Source organism: Dipodomys merriami, unplaced genomic scaffold, assembly GCF_024711535.1.
Source record: "Dipodomys merriami isolate MVZ:Mamm:240054 unplaced genomic scaffold, mDipMer1.0.p SCAF_27, whole genome shotgun sequence".
NCBI lineage: Eukaryota > Metazoa > Chordata > Mammalia > Rodentia > Heteromyidae > Dipodomys > Dipodomys merriami.
The window spans coordinates 9,144,247-9,171,750 of record NW_027204159.1 but is presented as its reverse complement, the minus strand read 5'-3'; the positions used below and the strand labels follow the sequence as shown (position 1 = coordinate 9,171,750).

The window sequence follows — 27,504 nt, the reverse complement described above, 5'->3', positions numbered from 1 at the left end:
GGGCATACTGGGATTCACACACACCACCACCACCACCAGTCAATCAATCATTGATTTGCTGTGCATACTGGGATTATCTTGACAAGTTTTTTGGCTCCCAGACAATTCAGTCTATCAAGATGCAATACATATTACAAACATTACCAAAAATGGATGGCTCACACCTGTAATTCTAGTTACCTGGGAGATTTGAGATCTCAGAATCTCAGTTCAGAGTTAGCCTGGGCAGACAAACTTGAGACTATTTCCAAAAAACCAACCAAAAGCCAGGAGTAGAGGCCTGACTCAAGAGGTAGAATACCAGCCTTGAGTGGAAAAAAAGAAAAAACAAAAGATTACAAGATCTTGAGTTCATGCTGGAAAAATAATGGATTAGACAACAGAGACAGGAATTCAGGAGACATAACTAAATGTAATAATGTGGTATCCTGGAATAGAGATAGGAAAAAGGAAAAAACTAAGGAAATCTGAATAAAATATGGACTGGGGCTGATAAATGTGTTGGTTCATGAGTGTGAAAACTGGGTGTGGGATGTTGAGGAACTGCTTTATCTTTGCAGTTTTGCACTGTCTAAAATTTAGATTCTTTTTAAACACGATACATTTCAAATGACAAATGCAGTCCCTTAAATTATAGCAAACACAAACCTTCAAAGTCACAGAGCTTTTATTTTGATTTAAGGGGGAAAAAGTTACTGGAAGTTTATCTCACTTATTAGTTTTAGACCCACAAATCTGTTATAAAAATCAAGACATGTCCTCTTTAAATGATTACCAAAGGACCCATGAGGTTCATGTCAATTTGCGTCAAATCTAAGCTCATATATAAAGTAGACTCTCAAGAAATTAAGCTGGTTACAGAACTGTTGATTACATCTGGTACTTTTTTGACACAGCAACCTCATGTACTGCAAAGGATAGTTAGGGTTACTCAAATATTCCCTTTTACCCAGAGACAAAACTGTGCCATCTTAAAATTAGCCCAAGTCTTAAAAACAATGTTTTACAAGCCCCATTGTCCCTGATAAAAGGATGAACAATTTGTACCTAAGAAAGAAAGAAACAGGCAAATAAGCAAGTCTTTTAAACTTATCCCCTTGTTGGGTTTTTTAAAATGTTAAGTGGAAAAAAATCCCTCCTACTTATTTTGAAATACTTTATTACAGAGGTTTCTTCTTATTTCTATGACATCATCATCATCGTTATCATTATCATCATCTGTAACAGCTAAAATAAAATCTTGGCCACTATTAGAAAAAAAATCCAAAACAAAGTTCTGTTCAAGCACAAATGTCACTCTCCTTAAGTATTTTTAATTCTTATCAACTTATTACTTAAATTAACTTCAGATCTTATATAAATATGATCAATGGAAGCCCATGAAACTAAGTTGTTTAAAAAGAATGTGAACCCTAAAATCTAAGCTCAGTCACAAGCCCAGGTAATAATGATACATAATGTGAAAAATGCACCAGACTAGTTAGAACAATATTAATAATGCTCATCTAGCCATTTTTTAAGTTATATGGCTGGGAATGTAGCTCAGCACAAAAAAAAAAAAAAAGCACATGCTCATATTGCTTGAGGCCCTGGGTTCAATCCCCAGCTCCCCCCAAAAGTTAGTTTTAAAAATGTTATAGGTTGTCCTGGTGACGGAACAAATAAATAGCAGCAACTCTGTTCTAATCATAAGATGGTTTTAAAAATCACTTTTATTTTTAAGATTAATTGTCCTCATTGACAATCCAGAAACACAATCCTTGCTGACAGTTAAAAAGGATTCCTTAATTTTCAATGTTAGGTTGAAAAAAACATGTTCACAAGGTGCAGTTGAATTCTTCTGTCCTCTTTTTCAAAATTATTGACCAAGTGGCTAGCAAGCCACTTGCTAAACCATGAGGAAAAGACAATTTTCCAAAAAGCCAACCAAACCAGAAAACAAGAATCTAGGTATCAAGCTAAAATTATCACCCAAAATACTGTGGTTGCAAGAAACAGTAAGAAGCCAAATTCCCACAAGCCATTAAAGATCTTTAAAAAGCATTCAGAAAGTTAGGACTAGAACTATAGTGCTGTGTACAGGTTCAAACCCAGGTACTGAAAGAACATATAATTTATTCAGCTTGGTTTGGAAATACTAGGCTTTCTCCTGTTTCAGCAGAGGAAATAAAAACGTGCTGCTGTCCTTTCCAACAAGGCAGGTTGGGGAAAGGGAGAAAATGTGGAATGAGGTAACAAAGACACATTTTTAGTCTAAGCTCTATTATTCAGGAAAGTGGGAAAGGGCTAAAATTCTTCTGAGCCAGTTTCACTAATTTCTAGAATTGGCTCACAATCCATGGACTATGTATACCACTCATGAATAATCTAGTGAGCTAGTGTTTGTGATATTAAAAACATTTTTAAAACCATTATAAATATTTGGAAAAGGAGATTGAAATGACACCAGGCCATCCAATCAATTAGAGAGTAGATGGTTTCATCCAAAGAGATTATTACAGAAACTGGGGTTGGAAGGAATGTGAGTAGCATGAATGAGAGGGAGCTCTTGGTACAATGTTCTCAAGGCTTATCCACCTTAGTTGTGAGGAGTGAGCCCTAACAGAATGTCTCAGAGGGATGCTTTCCTGAGACTGGTCTAAGTTTGACCCTTCTCCCTACCTAAGGCTTGGGAAAGAAAATAAATACTTTTTAACTATTCAGAGCTCTGGGCACATTATAATATTTAATATCCTATAGTTTTTCACTTTCTGAACCTTTGGCTTATAATTTTATCAATTTATGTTACATGGAAAAATGTATGAATGTGCCTTAATCAGTAGTATCAATGAAAATATAAACCTTGTTCTTTCTTATCTTCTTCACAGGAGTGAATGTATGGCACCCTAAATATCCTGCAAGGTTACTTTGTATACTTGACAGAAGATTAGGGCAAACCATTCCACTTCCATATCATAAGCAGAAGTGAACTAGTCTTCAATCTCATCTTCCCATACATCTCCATTAACATCTACAGCATGGAATAACCTAGAAGTAAAAAATACAGTATAAATTTATGAATTTGGACAAAACTAAAGATAATCTGCCTTTCTTTCTCTCAAAAAAACACTTTCTGTACTCTTCTGATAATATCTTCATGTATCTTTTAATCATTCCATTGAAGAGGGCTGAAATTTGAGTCCCTCTGAATAAGCTACCTTAAAATATATAAGAACATTCCTTTTAGGATCCAGACAAATTATTTAGAGCCAAGGATAAACAATATGGAGAATGAGTATTACAAAATTGATACCCAATATATACAATGTATGGAATAAGCCAAGACTGAGGAGTCCGGTATGGGAGAAGAAGCTGAACACTTTCAAGACACTAACTCTATTCCATACTAATCCTTCCATTATCTTCACAGTCTTTGTAGCCTCACTGGTAGAATCTCTTGTGGTTGCCAATTTGTCTTTCTTCCCCTATACTACCTAAAATGTATATAATTTCCAACACTGGGAAAAGCTTATTCAAGGGTAGGGATTACTTCTCTAACAGGAGCCTATCAACTGATGGTAAAATTAGAGCACTGTTAAGGAACAGAATATCTACACTGTATCAAGGAATCATTCCACAGATTTTACTTACTAATAACAAAGGGAACACTTCCCTTTGAAGCAAATGATAGAACAAAAAGAGACAGATAGGCTTCCAATCATCCCTTAAGTATTCTTGTCAAACATGGTACTCTACATCTAATCAAACTTCATTGAAACCTAACTTCCAGTTGAAAGCAAATAGAAACAAGCTAAAACACATCACAAAGGAACAGAACACTCTAGAAAGCATGATATCATACGGATTCTTCAAAAAGCCCAATGTTCACCTCAATAAATAAGGTAGCCCCAAATTTTTCTGTATCATGAGACAAGAGACAGAACCAATTATATTGACTGGACTTGGTTAGCTCTTGGCTCAATAAAATGACCTTAAATAGGAATTTTGACAGATAACTGGGAAGTTTTAAATATGATATTTATTAGATGATAGCATCATGAATTATCATTAATCTTTTTTAAGTATTATCATGGGCTGAGCATATGGCTCAAGGGGTAGAGCATCTGGCTCTCTGTTCACACCTAGTATAACAAAAAGTATTGTCATTATATAGAAGCATTTTTTTTTTTTGAAGGAATGGGGAAGAAGGAAGGCCCTGGAGACTGAACCCATCCCTTGCATATGCTAATAAGCACACATACTATAGTGAGTTCTATTAGCCCTTAGTAATATATTATCTCAGGAGACACATATGGAAGTATTAAGGGTTGAAGTATTATCCTAACTCCAATTTATCTTCAGGTAGATCAGCCAAAATGTTGGGGGAAAAAAAGACTTTTGTTTACAAATCAGATATTAAAATTTTGCTGCAGAGTCTAAGAAGTCTATTTATACATACCTGTTGAAACATGGGGAATCAGGATCAGTGAAGTGTTTGTAAGGGTTTGCCCTGGACAGAGAACCCATGCAAATCCAGCAGAAATACTGCATACAGCCAGTACACGTCATCTTGTTACACCCATCTAGTTTCTGATAGGAGAGAGAAAAAAAGATTTCAAGGATGTGAAAGTAGAAGTGAAACACACAAACCAAAAGATTCAGTATAATAGTCTCAATCTTCTCCCTTATTTTTCTTTGGGTTGGTCCTGGGGCTTGAACTCAGGGCCTACCCACTGTCCCTGAGCTGCTTTGGCTCAAGGCTAGCATTATACCACTTGAGTCATAGCTCCACTCGTGGCTTTTTTGGTGCTTAATTAGAGATAAGAATCTCATGGACTTTCCTACCCAAACTGGTTTCCAACCTCAAATCTCAGCCTCCTGAGTAGCCACAGCACTCAGCTTCCCCTTTCTCATGAAAAATTGAAGCATGCATGAGGCATACTGAAAAGTAATGCTTAATATTTTATATTACTAATAAAATACAGAAAAAATATGAAATTCCTACAACTAGATGATACCCAGCAAAATCTTTTCTGATAAATAGTGGATACAACTCAAACATTGATGACTGGAACATGTAGTTTAGCTTAGTACTAAATTTTTTACATAAATCTAAATATTTGGTATCAAGTCTCAGAGCTAAGCCATGTCATCAGTAAATTAAAGTCAGAGCTGAGTGTTGGTGGCTCACACATCTAATCCTAGCTATACAGAATGCTGAGCTCTGAAAACACCTTTAAATCCAGTCAAGTCTGTGAGATTATTTCCAATTAACGAGAAAAAAGAAATGGAGGCATCGCTGAAGTGCTAAGAGTTAGCCATGAGTGAAAAAGCCAAGCAAGAATGAGAAGCCTTGAGTCCAAGTAAATAAGTAAACATTTTTTAAAAATAAATGAATGGGGGGGGAGGAAGGATTGGGGGGGAGGACTGAGGGGGGCAGAGGGAGGCTGGGAAGGAATGGGAAGGGTAAACAAAGGAGGAGGCTACAATCCTTGATAAGAAATGTATTCACTATCTTGCCCATGTAATTGTAACCCCTCTGTACAGTATTTTCACAATATAAATAAATAAATGAATAAAATAAATGAATGTACACAATACTAAGGTAACAGGAATCAGTTCAGTTCAGACACAAAGGATCAGAAAGGTAGAATCAAATGCAAAGATACATTCTAATTCTAAAACGTTAAAATTTTGGGAACAAGCAATAGATGTGTCTAATTACTTTCTACAAATCAATGAAAAACATGACTCTACTTCTTGAGTGTATTGGTTAAACAGATGTGCTGTCTTCCAGGATAAATACTTCTAGGAAGTCAGATACACTTTTTGTTAATCACATAGAAGAGTTCAGAGTTGATTGCAGCTTTGGGATGCTCCCCTATAACCTGCTATAGTTTGAATCCTCAGAAACTCTTGTTAAGAATTTAATTCTCCTCATGAGATATTAAAAAGGTTGAAATGTTATCCAACTATGGTTTTTAGAAGTAGGACCTTTGGGATGAGATTAGGATTAGATAGTCATGGTATAGGGGGAGCTTTGACTGGATAGTGATGGCTTATTAAGGAAAGAGGGAGAAGGAGGGAGGGAGGGAGGGGGAGAGGGAAAGGGAGAGAGAGGGACAGTAGAGTGGCAGGGGAAGAGGGGAGGGGAAGAGGGGAGAGGGGTGGGAGAGAGAGGGGAGGGGAGGGAGAGAAAGAGAGAGCAGACCAAGATCACACTCACTCTCCTGTCTCTCACCATGTAATATTCTGTACTGCCTCAGACCTGCCAGCAAGGCTATCACCATGGTGACAATACCAAATGGTGCCCTTCAACCTTGGACCATAACATGGCTGAAAGAATTGTTTTTATCCTTGTAACTTAACCAGTCTATGTCTATTATTGCTTTTTTAGCAATAGAAATAGGCTAAAGAATAATCCTCTCCATTTTGAGGTGGATATAATGTGAAGACAATTGCTTCCATACAAAAGCACTTTGAAAAAGAAGTCTATGTACATTAAAGGTCAATAATAATATTTAGTTGTGAACTTTGCATATTCCAAGTAGGAAGGTTTAGTAAATATTAAAATGCATGTCATAAGACTGACTACTAGATTTCCTAAAGTAATCATCACATGCTTTCAAATGTGTTTGCTTCCAAGTGTGTTCCAAAGCATTCACCTCTATGGGAGTCCCACAGCAGGGGCAGCTCTTTGAGTTCTTTTCCAGCCATTCCTTACTTTCCATCTCTTCCAGAGCCTTCTGAATCACCCTCTTACCATACCTCTGTTCTAAAAATCTTTTATTGGCTTCATCTGCTTGCAGGTATTCATTTCGTAAGTCTATTAGTTTCTCTAGAAAGTTGAAATAGAAAAGTAACTTTCATGTAACTTTGCAATGCTAAAAGTCATTAAAATGATCATAATCTTTGTTCAATGTTATTCTTGGTCTTTAGCAGAAGAACACAGCCTAAAGTCATTTACATGGAGATGCATTTAACACATTTCCAAGGAAATAATTCATCAAAAGTCATTTGATGACGTAATATTTAGTTATTAGAAACTTATAATTAGGATACCTACTACCCTGACTCAAACTTCATTACAGAATCCAGAAAAAAAAAACTTACAACTACATGAAAATTTTACACATGTACAAATGACAAAGGAGGGGAAACAATTCCCCAATTAGTTGCTAATGCCAATAGAAGGTTCTTTCCTTTGATTTCTTAGTGTTGATAATGTTTATGCAACTGGTAGCACAGATAAAAGACATAGAGGGCCTTTTGATGTATTACAGTGACAAAGAATTTGCCTAGTGTGTAGAAGGCCCTATATTCAACCCCTGCACCACACCAGAAAATAAACAGATAGACACAAAAACCTGGACACTGATTTTTCACTAAGTCAAAAATTTGGACACTGATTTTTCACTAAGTCACCTTTATTCACCATTTGATAATGAACAAATTTTACCAATACAAGGTAACTTTGGATTAGGGTAAAGACTGACTAAACTGTTCAATTCTGTACATAATCAGTAAATCATATTTATTACCCTCATATTTATTACTATGCTTGTTACACGTGTTAAAAAGTTCTTCCTGGAAGCTTTTCACCAGGCTTCTAGTGCTCTACCACCTAACTGAAATGGAAAAGGCAACCTTTTATTTCTGAAACACCATAGGAAGGGAGATTCCATGGCCTCTCTGGGCTCAATGAGAAAACATTTGATTACTGATCACACATACATGCAGAGGAAATAAGAGGTAAGATTCCCAACATTTGTTATCAAGGATCTACATTATTCTGTGTTCACAGGTAGAAATTACCTTACCATTTCTTTTTCTGGAATGCCATCCTGAATGTCTTCATGTTTTTCCTTGCTTCCTTCAAATTTTTGTGTTTTTTTTTTCTTTTTTTTTTCTTTTTGGTCAGTCTATGTGGCTTGAACTCAGAGCCTAGGCATTGTCCCTGAGCTTTTACCTCTAAAGCTAGTGCTCTACCACTTTGAGCCATAGCTCTACTTCTGGTATAGGGGTGGAGATGAGTCTCACAGACCTTTCTGTCCAGGTTGGCTTCAAACAGATCCTCAGATCTCAGTCTCCTGTATAGCTAGGATTACAGGCATGAGACACCAATGTCTGGCTTCCTTCAAGTTTTTAAACCATTCTGCCGTGGGGTTTCTCCTGATTTGCCTAAGTAAAAGCCCAAGTCCTCTCTCCCTTCGAATTTCACATCTTGTCCCTGTGCTTGCCTACATTTCCTCCTTAGCACCTACTACCACCTAATAATCTACGTTTACTTTGCTTGACTGTTACCATCATAAGATTAAGTCCCACGGGGCAAAAATTTTGTCTCTTCTGGTGACTACAATATCCCCAGAACCCAGTATAAAAACTAACACAGAAATACCTGTTGAATGATGAGTACTTCTAAATTTATAAACTGAAGTCCTAAGCATTTATGAGGAGGGATAGATAATGGATACTGCTGAAATTCATGTGATTAAAACATACCTGCAGTCACCTTACATGGAGAAACACCATGGTAGGTCAATCTACACAAGGTACAGAAGGCAAAATTGCAGCTGGAGCAGATAGCCATGGTACAGCCAGGCTCCTGCATCACAGGTAGCTGGCAACAAGGGCGGGGGCAGTACACCACATCTGCCATCAGGTCCAACGTAGATTGGAGAAGAAGACGGTCATAACGAGCAAATAACTCTGCTTCCACTAGTTCTTTGACCTGGAGGGAAATATAAAACAGCATAGGTTTGAGTTTCCCTAACCATTTCCAATCCTAAAGAGATTCTTAGGAGGATGGTGTAAAATAGATGATCACAGAAATTAAAACTCATCTCATTTCAGAATCAAACCAAATATTACAATAGTCTGTTATCCTGACAAGTAGTGATTACATGAATCTACACATCTGTCAAATATAAACTGTGTAATTTAAGTGGGTTCAGTGAATTTTATGTTGTATCTTAATAAAGTTAACTTTAAAAAAGAAGTAAAGGAGGAGTCCAAAAGTGTAACTCTTCTGAAGAATTTAGTGAATACTAAGAAGTGGAAACATGTTGTAGAGGGAGGGCAAAGAGGGAGAAACAAATGAAGGGTGAGCAAATGCAGTCATTGAATTATATAACTTGAGGATAGGAATGGGAGGCAGAAAACAAGAGAGAATGAAGAAAAAAGGGTGACACTGATCAAGAAGCATCGCACTCATAATCTGATTTAAGGAATAGTACCCTCTTTGTATAATTATTTAATAAAAACAAGTACATTGTAGTTATAGTAACATCTGTGAATGATGCATTTAATTATTCCAAGGGCCATCCCTTTCAGGTCCCAACCTCACACCAAGAAAGACTTACGATTTGCCAGGGCTGATGGATTCCTAGCAGACAGAATATACCCTCAGGATTAATTATTACTTTTTTTTTTTAATCAGTCTAAGACTGCTCAGTCCAAAGCTAGCAAACAGTCACATTTGTTTGAATGGTAGAATAAGACCATAGCATTCTGAATGGATACAGTAAAAACCTTGGGGACTGGTTCCAGAGCTTTAGATTACCCCATGGATCCCTATCAAGGATGATCTTGAGATCCTGGTGGTAGAACACTTGTCTAGCATGTGAGGCCCCAGATTTGAACCCCCAGCACTGCAATCAATCAGCAAATATTTTTAAATTCTTGTGATGAGCATTGCAGTGGATGTTTGCAATCCAAGCACTTGAGAATCAGAGACAGGATAATCAGACGTTTAAGGCCAGCTTGTTTCCCAAGCACACGCATGTGCACTCAAATACACACACACACACACACACACACACACACACACACACACACCACACACACACACACACACACACACACACACACCATGAAGTTCCTGAGAAGATGACTCCTTTTGTGAAAGAAAACTGAGAAACTACCATTAACAGAAGAGTTACCTGACCAGGAGTGGCCACTGAAGGGCACTTTGGTTCTGGGCAGTTGAGGCATTGAACTTGGCCATCTTTGATCTGGATTTCAAAGTAGTCCTTCAGACAGGCTTTGCAATACACATGCCTGCATTCCAGAAAGTACATGCATTCACTACCCAGTTTCTCACAGAAACAGATATTGCACAGGAATAATTTACTATTGAAGCATTTCATCTGCTGAGCTTGATCAAAGTCCAAGATTTCCTGGATAAGACTTGACAATGATTCAACATCCTGAACAGCTCTCTCATCTACAGCTTCCTCTTGGTTTACATCAGATCCTGTGGCTCCTCCAAAATCTAGCTCTGTGTTGGAAGAGGCCTGAGCCATCCTTCTCTGTACTTTTTTCTGAGGATCCATCTTGAGTTCAAAAGGAGAAACAATATTCAGATACGCTAGGGTCTCTTCCTTAAGAAACTGCATCCAAGCAAACAGGACCACGCTGCCTCGGTGTTCTTCCCACAGGTTGTCTAAGTGCTTGCAGAGAGCAGAGAGCTAGGAGAAAGCACATAAGGATGCTGTGAGTCTGGAAAGATGACAACACCAACTCCTGATATTCCTTGAGTCTTTTTAAATGCATAAGTTAGGCCATTATACTTCCTTTTTTTATTGTAGTTATTCCATTGTAGGGCTTGAACTCAGGGCAATGTCCCTGAGCTCCTGCTCAAAGCTAGCACTTTACCACTTTACTACTTTGAGCCACAGCACCACTTCTACTTCCTGACATTTTTTTTTTACTGTGATAACCTACACTACAAAACAGTATCAAAGTTCAATGTTCTTACTAAAGTACTTCTTTTTTGTTGTTGTTGTTGTTGTTGTTGTTTTTGGTTGGTGGTGGGGTCTGAACTCTACACCTGGGCACTGTCCCTCAGCTCTTCAGCTCAAGGCTAGTGCTCTACCACTTGAGCCACAGAGCCACTTCCCACCTTTTCTGTTTATGTGGTGCTGATGAATCAAACCCATGGCCTCGGGCATGCAAGGCAAGCACTCTACCGCTGAGCCACCTTCCCAGACCTAATTCTTTTCTTTCTTTCTTTTTCTTTTTTTTGCCAGTCCTGATGCTTGAACTCAGGGCCTAGGCATTATGCCCTGAGCTTATTTTGCTCAAGGCTAGCATTCTACTACTTGAGCCAAATACCACTTCCAGCACTTTTTCCCCCTGTATGTGGTACTCAGGAATCAAACCTAGGGCTTCATGCATGCTAGGCAAGAACTCTACCACTAAGCCACATTCCCAGCTACCTCTAAAGTACTTCTTAAGGTATTTAGCAACAGCAGCCAGAATAAAACTCAAGCTCAGACACTAGAAGTTCCACAATGACAGGAGAAATGGCAAAACTCCCTAAACTGTTTTAACTAGATTTGCATTGGAGCTGCTTTCAGGGCTTTGTTCTGTATCTTGTTTTAGCATTGTTCTATTTCTCATGTATGAGAAAGACACCTAGTTCTAAAATGAACTATTACTTTTTTTTCCTTTCAAAGTCCTAGACCTGCAGATACCGTGGAATAATGGTTAGAAAAAAAATAGTTTAAAATACCATCTAGTGATAGAACTCAGTGGTAGGGTGCTTTCTACCATGCATAAAGCCATGAGTTTGATCCCTAACACTTTGAGAAAAACAAAAGAACACCCAAGAAAGGACAAGTCAGTCTTTTCAATATATGGTACTGTGAAGTTGTACATCCACAAGCAGAAGAATGAAGTTAGACCCCTGTCTTTCACCAGTTACAAAAATAAACAGAATGAATTAAAAGACTTTAATGTAACACCTGAAATTATGAAACTACTAGAAGAAAGCACAAGAGAAATGCTTTGAACATTGGAATGGACACAGATTTTTGTACACCATCCCAAAGGCATAGGAAACAGAAGCAAAAATAGACAAATGGTGTTACATCTTACTAAGTCGTCTGCACTGCAGAGTAAACAACCAAGTATAGAAACCATCTACAGAATGGGCAAAGTATTTACAATGTATACATCTGGTAAGAGGTTAAAAATTCAGATAATAAGGAACCCAAAACTCAGTAGCAACCCCCACTCCATATAATCTTGACTTTAAAATAAGCAACAAGGGGTTGGAAGTACAATTCAGTGGGAATGCTTGTTTAACATACAAAAAGCCTTGGGTTCAATCCCCAGTACCCTCTATCCCCCCAAAAGGAGCAATAAACCTAAAAGACATTTCTCAAAAGAAGACATACAAATAGCTAACAAGACACATGAGAAAATGCTCAATATTACTTATCAGGGAAATGCTATATCAAAACTACCTCATCCCACTAAGAATGGCTATAATAAAAGCCTAAATGCTGGCAAAGATATGGAGAAAAGGGAACACTTACATAGTGTTGGTAGGAATGTATATATAGGTCAATATATCCACTATGGGAAACACTTCAAAAAGTTAAAACAAACTGGGTGCCAGTGGCTCACATGCAATCTTAGCTACTCAGGAGGCTGAGATCTGAGAATTGTAGTCAAAGCAAGCCTGGGCAGGAAAGTTCATGAGACTCTTATCTCCAATTAACCACCAGAAAACCAGAAGTGGAACTGTGGCTCAAAGTGGTAAAGCTCAGGGAACTGATAGCACCCAGGCCCTGAGTTCAAGCCCCACAACTGACAAAAATGAAAATTAAAAATTAAAAACAGAACCACAATATAACCTAGCTTTTACCCTACTGTGTGTGTGTGTATTGTATGTGTGTGTATGTGTGTGTGTGTGTGTGTTTATCTTCAATCCCGTGTTTATTGTAGCACTATTCATTATTGCCAAGAAGTGAAACAACCTAAATTTCCATCAAAAGGAAAGAATAATGAGGTACCTGCACATGATGCATATTGATTAAAAAAAAACAAACCAGGCACAAAAAGACAAGTATTACATGATCATACTAATATATGTAATATTAAAAAGTTAATCTCAGGCTGAGGTTGGTGGAATGTTTCTGAAATCCCAGTTATGTAAGAGGCAGAACAGAATGTTCAAGGTTTGAGGCCAGCCCAGACAAAATGTTAGTGAGTCTCTAATCTCATCAGCCAATCTGGTTGTGATAGCATGCTCCTATAATCTCAGCTAGGGCCTGTCCCTGGGAATAGCATAAGAATCCATCTAAAAAATAAACTAAAGCGAAAAATGACAAGAGGTATGGCTCAGATGACAGAATGCTTTGCCTAGCTAATATAAAGCCCTGAGTTTAAAACCCAGTACCACCAAAAATCAAAATTAAAAATTTTTTAAATCAAGTGGATACAAGTTGGGAGTAGAATGGTGGTTGCCAAAACCTGGGGAGAGTAGGAGAGAGAACAGAATAAGAAAAAGTTGGTGAGTACATATTAAGTGACAGTTAGTTAAGAGCAAGAAGTTCTGGTGTATGATTGCAGAGTAGAGTGCCTATAAAAACAATAATGTATTATTAGCTGAGAACCCAGCTCATGTTTTAGCCTGTACTTCTAGTTACTCAGGGGTCTGATAATTGAGGATCACAGTTCAAAGCCAGCCCAAACAGAAAAAAAAATCAGTTAAACACTTCAATCCAGTTAACTAGTTAAAAGCCAGAACTGGAGGCATGGCTCAAGTGGTAGAGTGCCAACCTTGAGTGGAAAAAGCCAAACAAGAGCACATGGCCCTGAATTCAAGCCCCAGTACTGGTCCCAAACAAATAACAACAAAACAAAACCAAAAAAACTAATAATGAACTATACATTTCAAAAAGCTTGAAGGGGGGGGAGCCAGAAGAAAAGTTTTTGAATGTTTTCACCATAAAAAAAGGTAAAATGTCTGAAGAGTGAGGTATGCTTACCCTGATGGTAAAAAAGCATTTGTTGTCCAGTCCTAAACACTGCACAGTGTACACAGACAATGCATACCCTATTTACCTCCAGAAAGATGTAAACATCAAAGTTTTAGAATTAATTTTAACTTTCAGTCTCATCAAAGACTTAACTGAAGGAATCACTAGCTGAATTTAACCTCAAGAGTCCTTGTTATTCAGATTTACAAGCTATTTTTTTACTGTGAATATGGGTTTACATCAGATTACATTACATCTGGGAAGCAGACTGAAATCAACTCTCACATAAGTACCAGCCCTCCTGGTTTGGCTGCCACTGAGAAAGTACACTTCTCTAAACTAAACAACCAAAGTTAAATTATTTTGATTTTTTTTCTTTTAAAGTGCTCTGTTTCATTTGAAAGACAAACATAAGAGGATTTTCCATTAGAAATGTAAAATATTTGTAAGTAGAGCACAAGAATTATAAGCTGCTTTTCCTTTTAGGTAAATAACCAAAAATAAGCCTGCCAGCTGGAAATAAATTTTGTAAATTTAAATAGCAAGTGAAAACCAACCATATTTTTCTGAAGTCCCTTGCTCTGTGTAGTGCTATTGACTAAGCCCTGCACAGACACTAATTTAGATACTTACTGATTAACAACTCATGCCTTTTCACACTTGCTTAAAGATGCTTATCAACCATACTTTAGAGTATGCTTAAAACCTGAAAAATGTAATAAATACTTAAAGAGAAGTTCTGCTTATTCGTGTAAGCACCAAGTCCAATGATAAAATCCATTCTCTTCCATCCTTACTTCTCTACTCCCTTTCTTCCCCAAAGAGGCAGCAGGGTTCAAGTAAACATGAATGGAGAGTTGGAGAGGAAAACAGCAAAGGTTACTGGGTTTGTATACTGGGGAAGAAAATAGAAAATACTGGAAAATTGAAACTGCTCCTAAATCCTATTTACTTACCCTAGTTCAGTGAATGACAGGTTCATGTGTCAATTTTACTATCAACAATGAAATTCATAAAGCCATGAAGTCAGGGTGTAGCATCCAACAAGAATTGGACCAAGGAGGAATATAAGAGACTAATTAAAATGTAGATTATATGTGTAAAAACTTGATATAAAGAGTCTTACTGTAGAGTCTTTAAGTTCTATTTCCTGCATGGGAAGTAGAAAATGTTTTTCTCTTTCATTTCTCCCTACTCTGCCCGTTATACTAGAATAAATCCTTGCTAAAACTTCAAAAAGAAAGAAAAGAGAGAAAGAAAGAAAGGAAGGAAGGAAGGAAGGAAGAAAGGAAGGAAGGAAGGAAGGAAGAAACCTACTGTAAGTTTAGCTGTAAAACATAAAATAATGAATCTTCACCAACAGCCTACTAAAGACCAGGATTAAGTAGATGCTATAAAGTACAACCACATATCCAGTTAATCTGAACCTTTTTTGTGCATGTATGGGTACATACACACATGCATGGGTCATGAGTTTTACAGAGAGGAAAGGGTGACACTGATCAAGATGCATTGTATTCATAAACTAACATGCTAAATTTAAGCCTCTTTGTACAACTATCTAAAGATAATGAAAATATACATAAATACATTTTTAAAAATCGGTGGTTTCACTGTAAAACACTCTTGATATTCCTGGGCAATGAATTAGTTGCTTTGCATCTGTTGTTTCAGGTACAGATGCTACAAGGTAAAGGAACATTTTTGGTCAGTCATAGGGCTTGAACTCTAGGTCTGGGCACTGTCCTTGAGCTCTTCAGTTCAAGGCTAGCGCTCTACCACTTGAGCCACAGTGCCAATTCCAGCCTTTTCTGTTTATGTGGTGCTGAGGAATCGAATCCAGCGCCTCATGCATGAGGGGCAAGCACTCTACCGCTGAGCCACCTTCCCAGTCCCGACCATTCCTTTCTCTATAGGTGTTATCCTTTCTTTAGTTTAATATTCTTTAAAACTCACAATCTCAATTTCACAAAATAATATATCTAAAAGGCAGGGAAATAAAAACTGTATGATCAAGCCAGATCTGCAGCTAATTTCTATACATATTAGTTGTAATCCCAAGACTTGGAAAACTTAGAAGGATCTCAAGTTCAATGCCAGCTTGGGCAATACAGCAAGACCTGTCTCTAAAAGATTACAACTATATAACACCAGACAACAATTATTTGTTACTAATGTAGACATTACCATGAAGAAAAGCACTTAATACATTTACACAGGGAATTTGTAACTATCTTAGCTCAATTTTCAGTTCTAATTCCAATTAAATCTTTCACTTACAGAATGGGTAAGACACAAGACAAAATATTGGAAATGAACTTTACAACTTGTGGGGGGAAGGAGTGAGGGTGGGGGAGGGAAGGGATAGTGGGAGAACAACAAGGGAGAGGGTTAACAATGCTCGACAAGAAATGTACTCATTGCCTTACTCATGTAACGGTAACCCTTCTGTACAGCATCTTTACAATAAAATTAAATAAAAAAAAAAAGAATGGGTAAGAAACTAAGAAAAAGAGTAATATCAACATCTAAGGAAAATGAAGACCTGATAGTCTCCATTATGAAACAGATTAAATGGAAAAGCAGAAGGAAAAGCAAAGAAACAGACTTGATTAAAAATTACTGCTACTGCAATTCATAGTGATTAAGCATTTCAGTCACTGCCTTTACTGTGTCAAGCATTTTCAGTTCATTAATATTAAGATTTATGAAGGCAAAGGGAAAAATTACAAAATCAAAGCCATTTATTCTTCATGCACTAAATTTAAGATCACCAAGTTAGTCTTCAATTACAGGTGATTCTGTAAGCTGCTACAAATGGATAGGAGAAAGTAAGTTTCAGGTCTACCTGAGTTGGTGACAGCCATTTGCCACTAAGTGTGAATGAAGGTGGGGAGGAAGATGGATAATCTGGTGGCAGTTCAAAGTTCAGCACAAGTGGAGGCAGAAAGCAAATGGTGTATTCAAAGCCACTATTCGGGAGACACTCATTTGAATTGCCTGAACCAAAAACAAAAATTAGAAAGGATCAACAATTGAGTGTCTGTTATTGTTGAGCAGTGCTCAAGAAAGACTTAATGCTTTAGGGGAAGGCATAAAACCCTCCCCCAAAGCATTTTCTACTCCCTAATATTAACTTCGTAGCCACCACCTTAAAAAAAAAATCTTGTAAGCTCTTGAAAAATCTATCAAGCACCATGAAATGTTTGAGAAGACAGACAACTTATTTTTGTATACCCTTCTCAGTACAAGTCCTAACAATCTATTGTTAGGAATACACAATGTTTTGTCTTGTTGTTGGCTTAGAGTAGATGATCAAAGACATAATTTAGAGAAAAAGATGTTTCTTTTTATCAAACAACCATTACTGACTTAAACTAGTATGTTCCAGTACCTATGAATGCCAAATGGATTCATATCATGCAGATATGATACAGCACATAACATGATCAAGGTTTCATCTGAATGGCCAGTTCTTTGCTCAATGCCTCTATAGAACACACTTTTTTAACTAGCTTGTTATTATTCTATGGCATGCAAAAATGAATGTGTGAGAAATAGTGTTTGGTGCTTTATAGCTATACAGTATTAACAATTTGAGAACATGTGCACTGAAGTCTTAATTATATAAAAAGAAGTTTTGTTTCTCTGAAGCAAAAGGTCAGAGTAATAACATATGCCATCTGTTTATGGTAGCTGAAATGATTCTGTATTACACTGTATATCCATTTCATTTTCTCTTTGGTTTTTTTTTTTTAACTACTAATGACCCATGCCAATAAACTGCTAATTAGAAGAGTAGCTGCATGAAATATCTAAGATAATATCCTAATTTTGTGGGCAAAAGTCAGAATCAAATTACCAATTGTTTACTTTGATTCTAACATTCTTTTAAAACTGGCACTAACTTTGCAATACTATCCTGTAATACTATTATCTATAAATGCAAAATGACCAAGAGTTTAGAATATACTAGAAAACTGCGAATAGTTTTCTCTTAGAAAAATCTCTGTAAGAGAATATTGTTAACTAACCGCTCACAAATATCTTGAAATTCTGTGGCAAATCCAAATAGATCCTGGTTTCTCCACCTTGGACAGACTCTGCTTTTCTGAATTCATCTCCATCATAAATGCTTGCCAGAGCCAGCAATTCATCCTCCTGAGCTTCTCGATCTTCTGACGACATTTAACTTTCTAAGAAATTGAAGACAATAATTCAAATCAGTTAAGAGTACAAAGGGCAGATTTGGGGGAAGTTTAATGGTACTGCTGCAAGGTACTAGTCAATACTGTCACTTCTGTGCTATACTATACTAAAAAATGACAGTTCTATCTAGCATACTATTAGCTTTGGATTAAGACACCTTCACAATTAAAAATCTTTTTTTGAGACACTGTCTCATCTAAAGCCCAGGATGATCTAGAACTTACTTATAGAGTAGGCTGGCCTCTAACTCACAATCCTCCTGCCTAAGCCAACCAAGTGTTGGGATTACATGCACAAATCACATTCTAAATGATGCTACAGGCACAGATGTTATATGTAAGAAAGTTAGATAAAGTGTAAGCAGTAATTTTAAATGTCATCAGATATAAGATGTTATCAACTTTAAGATGATTATTTTCAATAGCACTAAGAATAAAAACATGGCTGAGCACTAGTGGCTCATGCCTGTAATCCTAGCTACCCAGGAGGCTGAGTTGTGAGAACTGCAGTTTGAAGCCAGCCTCAGTGGGAAAGTCCATGAAACTGTTATCACCAATTAGTCACCAAAAAGCTCAGAGTAAAGCTGAGGCTCAAGTGGTAGGGTGCTAGCTTTGAGCAGTAAAGCTCAGGGACAGCATCAGGACCTGAGTTCAAGCCCCAGGACAAGCAAAACAAAAGTGGGGGGTCAAAAAAAGAAAAGAATGAAAACATGATATAATAAAAATATGAATGCTTTTGTAACTGCAGAGACTGAAAAAAATACAATTTCATCATTTAAAGAGATAACATAGCCGGGCGCTGGTGGCTCACACCTGTAATCCTAGCTACTCAGGAGGCTGAGATCTGAGGATCACGGTTCAAAGCCATGGGCAGGAAAGACTGTGAGACTCCTATCTCCAATAAACCACCAGAAAACCGGAAGTGGCTCTGTAGCTCAAGTGGTAGAGTATTCTCCTTGAGCTGAAGAGCTGAAGGATAGCGCCCAGGCCCAGAGTTCAAGCCTCACGATCGACCAAAAAAAAAAGAGATAACATATACATGAAAATCTATGAAACCTACCTTAATAAAACAAAAATATAGTTTAGCATGGTAGCACATGCCTGTAACCCCAAAACTTGTAGTGCTTCCCTAAAATAGATGAAGGCCTGGGTTCGATTCCTCAGTACCACATAAAGTGAAAAAACCACAAGTGTTACTGTGGTTCAAATGCAAGCCTTGAGCAAAAAGAAGCTCAGGAACAGTGCCCAGGCCCTGAGTTCAAGCCCAGGCCAAAAAAAGGATAGAAAGTTCAAGACCATCCTGTGCTACAGAACTAGACCCTGTATTTAATTTTTTTTTAATCACTCTGTTAATTAAAATGTTGAGACTGTAACTACAGTTGTTCCTCACAATTATCAACTTTAAAGACTTGAAATGCACAGCTAGGTGTGCCTATAATCCTAGCTATTCAGCAAGATTGGAGAAATGAGGTTTGGAGTTAGCTGGGGCAGATAAAGCTGAGCTGTATCCCCATTAACTAGCAAAAAGCCAAAGGTTGAGGCATGGCTCAAGTGGTAGAGCCAGTAGAAAGGGAGAGTTGAAGGCCTAGAGTCCAAATGTACAAAATTCAAAGTTTAGGGTATAGTTTTTCACATTATATAATTTAAACAAATCCATTTAAGATGATTCCACATTCAAGGATGTGAGGGCGATCCGGCTGCAACATCTGTCACCTCATTGATGACCAGGGTTGATTCAGCTGCTCTGGCTGGCTAGGTGGGTGTCCCTTTCCTCCCTTACCACTCCACACGCATCCCTCCAGCAGCTGCACTACCGGTCAAAGAGGACAACCATCCCTGATAGAAGAGGACGGGTCTTCAGTCAAGGGTATACGAGTAGCTGCACTCCCCTACTAAAACCTCCAGACAAGCTCTCAAAAAGATGATTCCACAGTCAGAAAATATATTTTCCCAGCACAAGTAAATGTCCCATTTTATGCTGCATGCCTGAGACACAGTAACATGTTCTACTTAAGGTCAGTTAGTACCTGTTAATAACAACCAGAAGAAAAAGATATCAACACTGCAGTTCCGTTTGCAATTTGTACAAATCCCATTTATTCTCCAGCCTGTGGAGCTGAGACTGCTGAAGCTGGAGAAGAGGCCAAGATATGAGACTCATATTAGATACACTATGGAAATCCCACCATCTGCAGAGAAAAAACATGAAAAGTGGTGTTAGGACTCTCTCCAAATGTAAATTCTGAATTGCCGTTCTACCACACCCTAACATATGGCTAATCTTAATCTACAGCTACATGTGTCTCCCCTAAGACAGTCTGAGTCATGATTCAGAGTCATAGCTCTAGGTCAGAGACTGGCATGTTCCCAGCCATGATGGAGGCCTTCTTATCTGACAGTCTGCAGCCCTAGAACAGAGGAGCACCAAGGTCACAGGGAGGGCAGGACACCACACCCCAAAATAAACATCTCAGTTTTCTTCTTTTCCTCTTCTTTTTTTTGGGGGGAGGGGGGTGTCCAGTCAGGGGGCCTGAACTCTGGGCCTGGGCACTGTCCCTCAGCAATTCAGCTCAAGGCTAGCCCTCTACCACTTGAGCCACAGCGCCACTTCCGGCTTTTTTTCTTTTTGCTTATGTGGTGCTGAGGAATCGAACCCAGGGCCTCAGGCATGCAAGGCAAGCACTCTACCACTAAGCCACCTTCCCAGCCCTCCTCTTCTGTTTCTTTTACTCCTTCATTTCCTACTTCCCTCCAGTTCTTACTTTTGTTCATAAATTAACCTAACCTGAGACACTCAAGGTTAGGTTAACTTTGATGACCGAATATTTTAAAGCAAAACAAACTTTTAAGTTTGATTCTAAAAGCTTTAGAGCCAGATTTCTACATTGGCATTTATGAGAAGGGGAAGTACGGAGGGTTGTGGAGTAATTATATACAAAACTATTGTATTCAATCATAAACTGCAAACTAGATTCTCACATTTGTGATTCTTAAATAAGCTAATAATAAGTAAATATGCAAAATCAATGCATATTTATTGAGTACCTACTGTGTACTGTAGTAGGTCCTTTCCCATTTACCTTCCTGAATTTTCAATCATTTTAACAAGTGGTAGTAGGTAGTGATAAAAGGATTAAGTTTTGCTGGGCAGTGGTGAGTCACACCTGTAATTAATCATAGCTACTCAGGAGGCTGAGATTTGATTTTTTTTTTTTTTTTTGTCGGTCATGGGACTTGAACTCTGGGCTTGGGACCTATCCCTGCTCTCTTCAACTACCTTTCGAGCCACAGCACCACTTCCGGTTTTCTAGTGGTTAATTGGAGATAAGAGTGTCTCAGACTTTTCTGCCCAGGTGGCTTTGAACTGTGACCCTCAGATCTCAGCCTCCTCAGTAGCTAGGATTATAGGCGAGAGCTACTGGCGCCTGGCTAGGATGCTGAGATTTGAGAATGGAGGTTCAAAGCCAGCTGGGACAGGAAAGTCTATGAGACTCTTATCTCAATTAACCACCAAAAAAAGTAGAATGGAGCTGTGGCTCTAGTGGTAGAGTACAAGTCTTGAGCAAAAAAGCACAGGAACAGGATTCAGGCCTTGAGTTCAAACAGGCACAAACACAATTAATTTTCTGTGTTAAAACAGTTGCAGACAGTATGAGAGTTAACGGCTTTAAGTTAGCTATCTCCAAATTGTCTGAATACTGGATCTCCCAAGGAGCTACTTTTTTAAGATCCTAATTCCTACCTCACATCCCAAGCAATTGTTTTTCAAGCTCTCCAGATCATTTTACTCTGTATCCAATATCTATACCAATCAATGTCTCCCTTGAACAGCCCTTCAAAACGATCTGGCTTCTGAAGCTGCCAGTGAGTTTAGTTTCCAGGTTGCACTTAGCTAGTATCTAGGTCCTTCTGATTCTACCCACTCAACAGCCTTCTAAATCCATTCCATAGACCCTACTCCAGACAACACTTTCCTATTAGACATCATGTCATTAAATTCCAGCCCAATTTTCCTAGTACACTTGCCATCTTGAATTGGGTTATGAAATTTGCGCTTTCTATCCTGCTAGCCTACAAGTTTCTCAAGGGTGAGGGACTAATGAGTCTTTTTCCATCTGCTTACTGTTCTCAGCATCTGGCTGCACCTTGCCCTTGACACCTGGAAATATTGTAACTGAGCCGGGGTGAAATGCAGTGCGCTGGAACACGCTGGAAGGAGGGGCCAGGCAGGTGCACAGTGTTCAGTAACCAGTCGCTATATAGGATCAGAAGCCGGACGTTGGGTAGGTTGTCACAGTAACAGTAAGAACAGTAACAATTAGCTCTTACCCAGGGTCAGACATGGTGCTAAGCCCTTTCCATGCACGAGACGAGGCTAAACATGCATTTACCACGCCCGGTTTCTTCATCCGTGCCACGGGAACAAGAATACAGCCTGACATGACTACAGAAGACGTTCAAATGTAATCTTAGCAGCTGCACACCGGAAGCCGCGCCCGCAGCGGGGGAAGGCCCTCCCGGCCGGGAAGAGCCTGCTCCCGCTGCCCCGCCACCCCGGCGTGGACTCCGCCCTGGACTCCCCGCACGCCAGGGCGGTCGGCCTGGCCCGGAGCCGCACGGCGTGCGGCTCACCGCACCCCGCGCGGGCCCAAGTCCCGCTACCCGCCCGGCGCCGGCACCGTGGGCGCCCAGCGGGGCTTGGACCGCCCTCTTTCCCCGGCGCGCCAGGAGGAACCGGGCCGGGCTGCCGGCTCCGGGTGGGGGGGGGACCGAGGGTCCACGGACCGACCAGGCTTGGTCCGGCCGACCCTCTCGGCCTCGCGCGCCCACAGCGCTATAACGCTGCCCCCACTGTACCTTCCGGCCGTCCCGCCGGGCTGGGTCCTAAAGTTCCGCTCTCTGCGCCTGTCCGGAGCCCCGCACCAACACTAGCCCGCCAGGCCTAGAGACTCCAGACTCAAATCCGTGCACCGCCTCTTCCGTTCCAACAGCTGTCAGCTGAGAGGGGCGGATGCTGAGGGGCCGCCCCTGGGGCTGGGTAGCGCTATGCGCAGCCGCAGTGGCCATCATCTGGTCTCCATGCGCCCTCTGCAGGCCATACGTGGAACCGTATGTGCGGCTCACCCTCACCGCTGCGAGGCGATGTACCCTTCTAGAGAATTTGATGCAAATGCAGGCTCTGGAGCACTGTGCCCAGGAGAGTATCTGGAGTCCCAAGCTTGGGGGAAGCACAACGGATGCGTGCAGTGGTACACGTCTGTAATCCCGTTGACAAAGGGAAACACAAAAAGAAGGATGGCAGCCCCTGCTGGCCCCAAGCATACAACAAGACACTATCTCAAAAAATAACCCACATAAGGGGTTGGCAGAGTTCACGGAAGGAAGGAAGGATGGAGGGAACGAAGGGAGGGAGGGAGGGTTGCATATCTATGTTTATGCCAAACAATAGAATCAACTGAAGTGTCCAGCAACAAATTAATGGATAAAGAGAATGTGATATATGTGTATTCTATAATATATTTTATTATATATTTCATTATATTACACAATATACACATTCCGATTGTGTAAGTGGAAAGATGGATATAATGAAATACAACCATAATGAAAAGTGGAATCGTGGCATTTGCAGGAAAATGTATGCAGTTAGAGGACATCATATTGAGTGGAAAAGCCAAGATCAAAAAACAAAATACTGTATGTTTTCATTCATACGTGGAAGCTAGACCTAAAAGATATACATACTAGTGGACATGTACATTGGTGTATAAATACATACATATATACTTATTTATATGGTTAAACATAGAACATGAATTAAACTAAGAGACCATTTAGGAGAAAGGAGGGGTATGTACGAGGGCAGCATAGAAAAACTCAAGCCAGGCACCAGTGGCTCCCACCTGTAATCCTAGTTACTCAGGAGGCTGAGCTCTGAGAATCGAGGTTCAAAGCCATCCCAGGCAGGAAAGTCTGATCTCCAATTAATCACCACAAAACTGGAAGTGGTGCTTTGGCTCAAAGTGGTAGAATGCTAGTCTTGAATGAAAAAGCTCAGGGACAGTTCCCAGGCCCTGAGTTCAAGCCCCATGACTGACAAAAACAAACAAACAAAAAACAACTAAATGAAAGCTGTTGACTATAGAGAGATGGAAGATGGGGGAAAGAGAGTCTTCTATTGGTGGGTAGGTACTAGGGGGAGGGGGCTGGTCTGGTAGAAAGAATAAAGAAGGTTGAGCACTATTGAAACAAATTATTTACAACTGTGAAAATAGAATAACAAAACATGTTGGGGATGTTTTAGGGGGTGATGGGGAAAAGTAGAGTGATAGAGATAGTGAGTGACTGAAATACAGTATAAACTGGATTGGGCGTGTAGCTCAGTGGAAAAGTGCTTGCTTGCTGAGCACTTGGGGTCCTGAGTTTAGTCCCCAGCACCACAAAAAAAAAAAAAGAAAGAAAGAAAGAAAGAAAGAAAGAAAGAAATATAGTGTAAATATGTGGATATGTAACAAAAAAAACCACCCCCTGTATAACTAACATAAGCTTTAAAGCTGTGTGCCAGTGGCTCACGCCTGTAATCCTAGCTACTCAGGAGGCTGAGATCTGAGGATTGTGGTTCAAAGCCAGCCTGGGCAGGAAAGTCCATGAAACTCATCTCCAATAAACCACCAGAAAACCAGAAGTGGTGCTGTAGCTCAAGTGGTGGAGCGCTAGCCTTGAGCTGAAGAGCTGACGGACAGTGGTCAGGTCCAGAGTTCAAGCCCCACAATCGACAAAAAAAAAAAAAAAAAAAATTCAACCTTTGGAGACAGGAATAGGAAGCTGATGGTTTAAGGCCGACCTGAGCAAAAGTTAGCAAGACTCTGTCTCAACAATGAGCCAAATGTGGTAGTGCATGTCTATAATCCTACTTATTCAAGAAGCAGAAGTCAAAACATTTCTGCCAGAATCAAGATCTCAGCTAAAAAATACAACTAAAATTAAAAGGACTAGGGGCATAGCTCAAGTGGTAGAGTGCTTGCTACTAAGCACAAGATCCTGAATTCAATCTCCAGTATCTCCCACCTTCCCCCACCAAAATAGGGAGATGTAGAGAAATTGGTACCTTCATATACAGCTGACTAGAATTTAAAGTGCTAGAGCCATTTTGGTTTTTTTTTTTTGTTTTTTTTTTTTGTCGGTCGTGGGGCTTAATCTCTGGGCCTGGGCGCTGTCCCTCAGCTCTTCAGCTCAAGGCGAGCGCTCTACCACTTGAGCTACAGCGCCACTTCCGGTTTTCTGGTGGTTTATTGGAGATAGGAGTCTCACGGTCTCACGGCCTCTCCTGCCCGGGCTGGCTTTGAACCGCGATCGTCAGATCTCAGCCTCCTGAGTAGCTAGGATTACAGGCGTGAGCCACCAGCGCCCGGCTGCCATTTTGGTTTTTGTTGTTGTTGTTGTTGTTGTTTGTTTTGTTTTGTGTCAGTACTGGGGCTTGAACTCAGGGCCTCATACTCTTGTTTGGCTTTTTTTGTTCAAGTTGGTGCTTTACCACTTGAGCCACACTTCCACTTCTGGCTTTTTGCTGGACAATTGGAGATAAGAGTCTCCACTTTCCTGCACAGGCTGGCTTTGAATCACAACCCTCATATCTCAGCCTCCTGAGTAGCTAGGATTACAGGCGTGAGCTACCAGCGCCTGGGTCTCCCATCCCCTCACTCTAATAGTTAATGGTTCTTCAACAAGTTCAATGTAGATTTACAATAATATTCAGCAATTCTACTCCTAGGTACATACCCAACAGAATTGATGTTCTCATGGAACATATGCCGCACAAAAAGCTTGTATATGAATATTCCTAGCAGCAATACGTGCAAGAGCCCCAAAAGGGAAAAAGATCAAATCTCTACTAATGAACAGATAAACAGAACGCTATATCTAACAGTGGAGTATTATTCAATAATAAAAAAGATGATGCATTTTCCAACATGGACGAACCTTAAAAACATTATGTCAAGTGAAAGATATTAAGACATACAAGGCCACATGGTATATTTTGCATTTATATTAAACATCCAGAATAGGGAAGTTCATAGCAACAGTGAGTAGATTAGTGGTTGGCAGGGGGCTGAGGCAGGGGCTGTTAATGGGTATTGTGTGTGTGTGTGTGTGTGTGTGTGTGTGTGTGTGTGTGTGTGTGTGTATGTATGTCCTGGGGCTTGAACTCAGGGCCCAGTTGCTGTTTCTGAACATTTTTGGTGAAGGCTAACACTCAGCTACTTGAGCCATAGCTCCATTTCTGGATTTTTCTTTTGGTAGTTAACTGTAAGTAAGAGTCTCATGGGCTTTCTTTCCTGGTCTGACTTCAAATTTTGATCCTCAGATATCAGCCACTTGAGTATCTAGGATTACAGGTATGAGCCACCAACACCTAGCTTTGTAAGTGGATGAAAACATTGTGGAATTATAGAGGTGATAGTTGAATTATTTTAAGAAGGTACTTTGAAAACCCATTGGATTGTATACTTTGTGTGTGTATGCGCATGCTCACACACACACACACACACACACACAGATACTCTGACATGAACCAGGCCCTCACACTCTTGCTTATCTTTTTTGTTCAAGGCTGGCTCTTTACCACTTGAGCCACACCTCTACTTCCAGCTTTTTGCTGGTTAGTTGGAAGTAAGAATCTCTTGGATTTGTCTGCCCAGGCTGGCTTTGATTCTCATATTTCAGACTGCTAAGTAGCTAGGATTACAGGTGTTAACTCACCAGCATCCAACCCTGCATTGTATACTTCTAAAGGGTTGCTTTTATCATATGTGAGTTATATCAATTCAGTTGGAAGGGGATACAAAGCATTGTTCTCAGAACTTGAATGGAATATAGAAACATTCCTATTTCTGGAAGCCTCAAACTGAAGGGCCTCTAACATTCTAAATTAGCTCCTGTGTCCTCCTCATCCTGTATTTCTTGTCCCAAAAATATAAGGTACAAAGCTTTAACTCCAACCCAAACCGATAGGATTCTAGAGTTCTTATCTACCTGCCTTCAGGCAGGACTAGCTTCACAGGCCAGCAACCTGTGCAGTCACATAGAAGAGCCACATGCTTAGAAGGGCTCTGCTTTTGATTGATGTTGTGCTGTCGCCATCTTGAAGTTCTTCATAATTTATGAGCATGACACTCTGCATTTTTATTTTACCCTAGCAGCTGCAAATTATTTAAGCCAGTATTTACCTGGCTGCTGCAGAGAGACAACCTGAAAACCTAATCATCGCTCCTAATTTTCTATACTATAAATCTATTGTCATTGAAGAGAAAGGTAACTAGCCCTGAAACAGAAAGCAAAACCAGAAACATGCCCCTTAAAAATGCAAAGGGAGGAAGAAGAATCTCCAAAGCCATTCACCAATATTGGTATTCCTATTCAGCCAAAGGAATAAAACCGAGACCATAATGCCCGGCAACCCTACCTCAGGTGCTCAGAGAGCTGAGACCAGACATCTCCCAGAGACCTCTCAGATGCAAAAGTTGTGGGGGCCAGGGGACTCATGA

General features: G+C 39.7%; 1 protein-coding gene across 6 annotated transcripts; it reads right to left on the bottom strand.

The window, feature by feature from the left end:
* Positions 1-649: 649 nt before the first annotated feature.
* Positions 650-27,504, bottom strand: Rnf14 (ring finger protein 14). Of its 6 annotated transcripts, none has more exons than XM_070036278.1 (9): positions 27,423-27,504; positions 19,987-20,148; positions 17,786-17,947; positions 16,600-16,751; positions 9,921-10,448; positions 8,482-8,710; positions 6,645-6,817; positions 4,439-4,569; positions 650-3,027 (listed from the first exon to the last, which is right to left on the bottom strand). In XM_070036278.1, exons 3-9 carry the CDS (start codon positions 17,937-17,939, stop codon positions 2,970-2,972), a joined length of 1,425 nt encoding a protein of 474 aa, XP_069892379.1. In that variant the 5' UTR covers positions 17,940-17,947; positions 19,987-20,148; positions 27,423-27,504; the 3' UTR covers positions 650-2,969. The 6 variants fall into 6 exon arrangements, with proteins under 6 accessions (XP_069892379.1, XP_069892377.1, XP_069892380.1 ...); XM_070036276.1 differs by lacking the exon at positions 27,423-27,504 and adding an exon at positions 22,817-22,964; XM_070036279.1 differs by lacking the exon at positions 27,423-27,504 and adding an exon at positions 22,817-22,964 and having other exon boundaries at positions 19,987-20,090.